General features: G+C 41.1%; 1 protein-coding gene across 1 annotated transcript; it reads left to right on the top strand.

The window, feature by feature from the left end:
• Positions 1-4,488: 4,488 nt before the first annotated feature.
• On the top strand, positions 4,489-6,960 carry LOC135637813 (probable WRKY transcription factor 31). Its single transcript, XM_065150626.1, has 6 exons — positions 4,489-4,908; positions 5,010-5,102; positions 5,179-5,337; positions 5,420-5,800; positions 5,870-5,983; positions 6,064-6,960. The coding sequence occupies exons 1-6, from the start codon at positions 4,711-4,713 to the stop codon at positions 6,763-6,765; spliced, it is 1,647 nt and encodes a 548-aa protein (XP_065006698.1). The 5' UTR covers positions 4,489-4,710; the 3' UTR covers positions 6,766-6,960.
• Positions 6,961-7,469: the final 509 nt, after the last annotated feature.

Raw genomic sequence — 7,469 nt, 5'->3', positions numbered from 1 at the left:
AAATGATAATTGACTTCATTATCAAAATCCGATATTCAATACTGGCGGTACCACCGCCTGACCTGACACTAGGCGGTACCACCGCCTGACAAAGCTTGGAGACTGAGCTTTGACGATACCACCGCTTGATAGGGGCGGTACCACCACTAGCAGCAATAATTTCCGGTGGTACCATCGCCCAGTTTGAGCGGTACCATCGCCTAGACCACTTTGGAGACTGGGTCTTCTGGGCAATACCACCGCCAACCATATTTTCAGGGATTGATTAAGCTGTTCAATCCAGCCCAAATCAATCTTATTAAGGGCTCAATTGGCCCCTAATTAAGTTAGTGGGATTACCTCCCAATCCTAATTTAATATACTCTCTAACTACGACAATTAAGATATGTTTACTGCACTTCTTGTTCCGATGCGTCAATTGCTCTTCTGGCGAGCTTCCGACGTATTTCCGACGAACATCCAACGAACTCTCGGTAATACTCCGACGGACTCCCGGTAAGCTCCTGAACTTTATGATAATCTTCTTGGCAAGTTCCGATAAGCTTCTTTGGTAAGCTCCTAGACTTCTCGGTTGGTTATAATAGAACTTTCGACGAACGTCCGGATTTCCGACGAACTCTCGAACTCCCAACGTGATCTCGATCTTGACTCCAACATAACACATACTTTATGTCTTACTACTATTATAGTTAATCCTACATATTTTTCTCAATATATAGATTAGATTAAATAAATTATAATTGATTTCATCAAGATTCAACGCAATACTATTCTCAAATCTATTCGGGGCAACTTCGAGTTGTTGGGTATTCTTCACAATTTTATTCATGAACACGTGTAGCGGTAAATTTTTGGGTTCTTTTTTTATGACTAAACCATTTCTCTCTTTAGTGTTTATGTTTGCTTATCCTCGAAAAGATCATTGTAAAAAAATTAATATTAAACCATGCAAAGGTCTTTCGCAAGATTAATTTATTACGAATATAAAAAATAGACAAAAATATAAGACTGTAAAAAATATAAAAATATATACAAAAGTGGACAGATAGTCTCTGTTCTAAAGTGAGTTAGGACTCAACCCTTATTGTAAGTAAATTTTATTACTAATCAAACCCTTATTGTAAGTATCATCAAACCCTTTTTAACTCCCACATCTAGTCAAACTCATCCTAATATCAAGAAAAACCCTTAATTAAATATAAATCAAAAATTAAATCTCACAAATGTCCCTAGTTGAAAATACCGGCAAGCTGGGAGAAACAGTATGATCGGGTAAAAATAATCTTTAAATGTCACATCATATTCAAATGAAATCAACAATATCATGTTTTTTTTAATCTTTATTTCCTGATCTTAGAAAAACTCTATCCAATGTCAGCCTTCCAACAACTTAGATTTAGTGGGAAGAGAATAATTTTTTTACCTAAAAATTATTAGAGAACTCAAAATTATTTGAGTTTTTTTTTTTTTTTTTGCTTGTTCGTATCAGACCAAAATAAACCGAATGCATTAGATTAGCATTCAATATATCTCTTTGTTTTTTACGGAAATTGGAGGGTTTTCTTAAGAAGTATCTTATTAAAGTAGTATTAATTAAGCTGACACTCTCAACTCATGTGTATAATTGAGAGAAAAAACAACTAAAGTGAGAATACTGGATAGAGAGGGCTTTTTACAAAAATTGCAAAAGTGTAGGGGGCATAATTCCTTCTATCAAATAGAAAAGGCTAAGACGATAGTTGAGTACAATCCTTTGGCCTCGATCGTCTTTTCTTTTTATGATCAAAGAGTCGATGACCATGTAGAACTCTGGCACCACTCCTCATGAGATATCTCCTTTCAGGAGCATGCTCGACCAGGTAATGGAATGGATTCCTCTCTCTCTCGAGTCATCATCTTACTCTCCGTCAATCAAGAACTAGGAAGCGCTGGATGGAGACAGATCAAGGCAAAACTTGTGCAGACCTCCGAATGCATCTTAAATTATCAAGAAATTGCTTTGTGGAGCTCTACGGATAAAGCTGAGATTTTATTTAATTTTGCAGGCAAAGTTAAAGGCTTGATTGGATTCAACAAGTCAACTAACTCTAATTGGTCTTAAATAAAACTAGATACTGAACAATTGTAAGCAAAGGTAGGGTATTTCACTATCTCAACTTCATTTGACGAAAATTATTAATCAAAATACTTAAACTAGTTAATAATAATACACTCATTAGATTCTTATAAATCAACCAAAATACTTTTGATGTAGAACTAATCGAAATATTACATATAAGGTAAAAATTTGTTCGTATATATTTCAATTAGGAGAAGTTCATTCTCTAATTTGATGAATTTCAAGATATGATAGCATAGTAGAAAATGATGAAATGGTGTGCTTCTGTTCTTTATCATCATAATTATGGATGCATTTAATTTGATTCCATTAGGTTCCATCATTTCATTTGAAGATCGTTCTTCCTCGATGACCCTAGAACTCATTGTTTCATTTGAATACATTTTTTCCTCTATTATTCTAAAATTAGATAATTAAAAATACTTTAAGTTTATGTTGCTGATAGAGTACTCATCTAGTCCCATACACTCTATTATCAATCTTACAATTCTAATGAGGAATTAGATAGGGGTGTTATGGCATTAAGAAACAGCATAAAATATTTTACCGCTGTGGTTTATGACATCTTTTCAAAGATTGTACTCGCACAAATAATTGTTTCATTTTATCATCACATTGATGAGCAATGAATCATTAGATATTTGTTAGTGGGAAGACAGAGGCCCAAAGTGTGTGCATCTGCATCAAGTTTCTTGGCTCCGTAGCAATCTAAAATCTTTACGAAGGACCATAAGTCAATGATCAATATTCCAAGTATATACTCAAAATTAGTTACGAGAGTATCTAATTTTTATAATTAATTAGTGTGGACCTTATGGATGCTATGGTATTTTTTATGATTCATAATTTTATCTTATAGCTCTTAACTCAGCTCACTCAAAGATGACAGCTCATGAGTTAATTACCAGTTATAAAATATTTAATTTCATAATTTTTTATACATGAAGAGTTGTTTTATATATTAGTACTTATTTTAGTATTTTAGGGTTAGAAAGGAGTTTAGAAACTAATAATATTGGTAGAAGTTCTCTTGGAGTTCTCTCTTAAATTTTGTATCTTTTGGATTCTTCCGGTGAATATTTTATTTTTAATGTTGTATCATTATTTATTATCGTCGTTGAACTTTCTATATCCCTTTGTGATTTTAAATTTAATAATGAATTATTTTTTAATTTTATTAAAGTATTACCATGAGTTTTTTTTCAAAAACTCTTTGAAATTCCTGTAGTTCCTTTTCTATCCAAAAATCTTATTCTAATAAATATTTTTGTATTATCAATTTTCTTTTAAAATTTAATATCAATAACTATGATAGAGATTTGATCGGAGAGACAATAAATGAGATTTGAACTTGCATTACCCCCCGTATCAATAACTATGAAGTTGCAACGTAAAGTTTGAATGGGATTTGAACTTACATCTCAAATTGTGAGTGGAGCAGACACAATGAATGATCCGAAACAGGTAGATTCTTACATCCTTAAGTAGTCAGCTACTTCCTCAAAGTTTCTTGCTTCTACTGTGTCTTCGTGGTCTCTATATAGCTTGAACATGCAGTCTGACGATTTTTTCCTTTTGACATGTCTTCTAACACTGTGCTGCGGCGGTGACAGAGGAAAGGCTGCTTACGCTGAAAAGATGTGGAGGTCAAATTTGACGTGGATGGTCCAAGTCTTGTTATTTTCTCTTCCTGCTTTGTTGACCAAGTTTCTTTTTATGGTGTGGTTCACGCAGAGGAAGACTTGCAGAATGCTTCAAATTGCTGCTTTTTTCACATCCTGTGGAGATTTACGTCAGTGGAGAACTATCGAACCCTGCCAGGTCAGATCGATATCCACTAGTTCAAGTGTCAGGTGTGATTTTATCTATGACTGAGAACTTATTAGATTTAACAATATATTCTGATCCCACACGCAGAACTCCGCACACGCCTGGTTTAGTCATGTTTTGGAGATCGGACCCGCGACGGTGAACCGGTAGTTCAGCTGGTTCACCCATGGATCGGTCAAATGATTTTACCGGTTTGACTGGGTTTTTGGATTCTCCACTCCCGGTTCGACTTGTTGTGTTCGGTCTATCTCGTCCCTCTTACCCCTGAAACAGTCAACCCACATGCCGGTCACGTGAGAGCCGCAACTCGCGCATTCCAGCCCACGCCTCCACACTTCGTGGCCGCCCCTGAGAGAGAGAGAGAGAGAGAGAGAGAGAGTCGATGGAAGAGAGATGGAAGGGCGGGGTGGGTCCAGTCAAAGGCGTTGACAACTTCTCTCACGTGGACCTCGCCGGGCCAATCGGAGACGGCATTCATGCCATCTTCTTATTCTTCCCACTCTCACGATTTGCCAAACCCCAAGAAAACAACGCGCAACACCCCCTCTCCTCACCCTCACATCCTTCCTCATCACTATTTCTTTCTGCTGGCCTCTTCGTCTTGTTGTTTCGTAGTCTCCTTCACTCCTCCGCTGGTCATCCGTCCCCCAGGTAAAAGGCTCCATCTGTTTTAATGGATGATAGAGGTGGTGTAGCAGGAGACACGTTGGGCGCTGCTGCCTCCCTTTTCCTTACCTTCCCTTTCCACCCCCAAGCAGCTCATGGACTCCGGCCATCAGTACTCCGGCGTCCAGTTCAAAGATGCTACTGCGGCGCAGGCGTCGACGCCCCCGAGAGAGAACCGAGTCGTCGTGGGCGAGATGGATTTCTTCTCCAAGGAGAAAAAGACGATGGCGAGTGTGGAACTTGATCTCAAGGTGCCCAGCCTCGGTATCAAGAGCGAGGACCTCACCGTCAACGTCAGTGAGAGCATCTACAACTGTCAGGTCCTTCATCTGCGTGCTGTGTACGTAATTGGACCGCACTAATTGTGGCTTTTCCGGGTTTGCTTCTTCTTTAGACTGGATTGCACTTGGCCAATACGCGTAGCGACCAGTCGATGGTGGACGACGGGATGTCGCCGCACGAGGACGACAAAGAAGGCAAGAGTGAGGTTAGAACGATTAGGTTCTGCAACTAACATCGCGTTGCTTGTCGTTGGCTTAAATCCTGCGCTTGCTTTGTTTCAGTTGGTCGCCATGCAAGCCGAGCTGGAGCGCACCAAGGAAGAGAACCAGAAGCTGAGGGCGATGCTGAACCAGGTGACCTCCAACTACAACGCCCTTCAGATGCATCTCGTCGCACTGGTGCAACAGCGACGCGCTTCTGGAAACCCACAGGGACATGATGTAAGAACAAGTGATCCAATCAGTCCAATCGACCAAGAGAATTAGTTTGAGGTCAACTGATATCCGTCATCTTGCATTGCAGGCGGTTGACGAGAAGATTGAGGCGAAGAGCAGCAATAAGCATGAAGGAATCGTCGTCCCAAGGCAGTTCATGGATCTTGGACCGGGTGGGGACATCGATGAGCCATCCCACTCTTCTACGGCGAGCAGGGACCGGTCCTTGTCGCTGCGGAGCCACACTGCAGTTGGATCGGCAGATTACAGTGCACAGAAGAGCAGAACTGATGACAGGGAAATACTCCCTCTTGATCATGAGAAGTATACCAGGGAAGATAGCTCGGACAATGGCTGGAGCCCTGACAAGGCATCCAAATTAACTGCTTCCAAGGCCACCGAGCAAGCCCAGGACGCCACCATGAGAAAGGCCCGAGTGTCCGTTCGAGCAAGGTCTGAAGCTCCCATGGTAAGTCTCCCATACACGATCAGAACTGATGTAGATTTCTTCTCATGGCTGTCGCTATGCGAAAAGTAGATCACTGATGGATGCCAATGGAGGAAGTACGGGCAGAAGATGGCCAAAGGAAACCCATGCCCTCGGGCTTACTACCGGTGCACCATGGCGACCGGGTGCCCCGTCCGCAAGCAGGTGACCGCTCGTTTCTTCCTCGTTGCAGTGATCTCGCTCGTCCATCGTGATGTTAATTTGTATGTTTGAGGCACCAACAGGTCCAGAGGTGCGCCGACGACCGTTCGATCTTGATCACCACGTACGAGGGAGCTCACAATCATCCGCTCCCGCCGGCAGCCATGGCGATGGCGTCGACCACTTCAGCTGCGGCGTCGATGCTCCTGTCGGGATCGATGCCGAGCGGCGACGGCCTGATGAGTTCCAACTTCCTAGCGAGGACCATCCTCCCCTGCTCGTCGAGCATGGCCACCATATCCGCCTCCGCGCCGTTCCCGACCGTGACATTGGACCTCACCCAGATCCCCAACCCGCTGCAGTTCCAAAGATCGGCCGCGTCCCATTTCCAGCTACCGTTCGCGAGCGCCGCTCCCGGCTTGGCAACATCACTGTCGCCGCCGCAGGTCTTCGGGCAGACGCTCCAAACCCAATCCAAATTCTCGGGCCTGCAGAGGTCCCCGGAGATGGACGCCACCCAACTGGCTCATACGAAGGCTCAGTCGCTTCTGCCACCTTCGCTAGCTGACAAAGTGAGCGCCGCCACGGCGGCCATAACGGCGGACCCCAACTTCACCGCCGCGCTTGCCGCAGCCATAACTTCGATCATCGGCGCCGGCGGGAATCATCAAACAGGAAACAATAACAACAGCCACAGCAGTGGCAACACCACCTGCAGCAATGGCATCAGCAGCAGCAAGCAGCAATACGATCCAGATCAGTTCCAACTTTCCGGCAACCAATAGCAGCTGTTCATCATCCCAAGCCTCGCCTTCTTCGTCTAAATGATTCTTTGATTTATTTGATCAATTATAGGATGCAAAAGTATCTCTTTTACATATTGATATAAGCTCAAAAATTGAAATAGATGATGAAGATAAGTTAGCTTTTTGAACCATATGGATAATTTGAATTTCCTTTTTGTTATGACTTTCAGAATTACCAGTGTGCAACATTCATGAATCAGATAGATTTGTATTGGTGATATTTTTGACATATTATGAGTAGAAAATAATATGAGGACTAACTGAGGATTACTTTATATATTCTGAGAGATTACATGATTATTAATACTAAGAAAAATAATTATTGTAAAATATTTGAAGGAATAATAAGAAAAAACAGATGACAAGCAAGGTTTAGTGGTAGTGATATTAATCATATCAACATTATGGGCAGAACAATATTTAAGGTAAAAATACATGATTATTAACTTATATTTCTTATATTATTTAGAAAAGGTGGAAGGATCTTGATCATTGTGTTAATCTTAATTTTCTACGACCGGGGTAAATATTCAAACAACATCGTGTAGCTTGTTTTTGAAGAAATGACATATATATACTGTAGCTTGCATGATTTTTTATTGATCTATAAAATATTTTATCATTCAAAAATATTAAAATTATATTATGTATGTTTGCAGCTATTGAAAAAATATATGTAAATA

The sequence above is a fragment of the Musa acuminata genome, chromosome BXJ3-5 (assembly GCF_036884655.1).
Source record: "Musa acuminata AAA Group cultivar baxijiao chromosome BXJ3-5, Cavendish_Baxijiao_AAA, whole genome shotgun sequence".
NCBI classification, from domain to species: Eukaryota; Viridiplantae; Streptophyta; class Magnoliopsida; order Zingiberales; family Musaceae; genus Musa; species Musa acuminata.
Note: the sequence above shows the minus strand (reverse complement) of the source record. Positions and strands in the feature narration are given on the sequence as shown.

Bases quoted from the DNA above. Each gene is read 5' to 3' on its own strand.
- LOC135637813 (XM_065150626.1), top strand. From the start codon at position 4,711: ATGGACTCCGGCCATCAGTACTCCGGCGTCCAGTTCAAAGATGCTACT. The intron at 4,909-5,009 runs GTCAGTGAGAGC...CTTCTTCTTTAG, and splicing joins GCGAGGACCTCACCGTCAAC to ACTGGATTGCACTTGGCCAA. The intron at 5,984-6,063 runs GTGACCGCTCGT...AGGCACCAACAG, and splicing joins GGTGCCCCGTCCGCAAGCAG to GTCCAGAGGTGCGCCGACGA.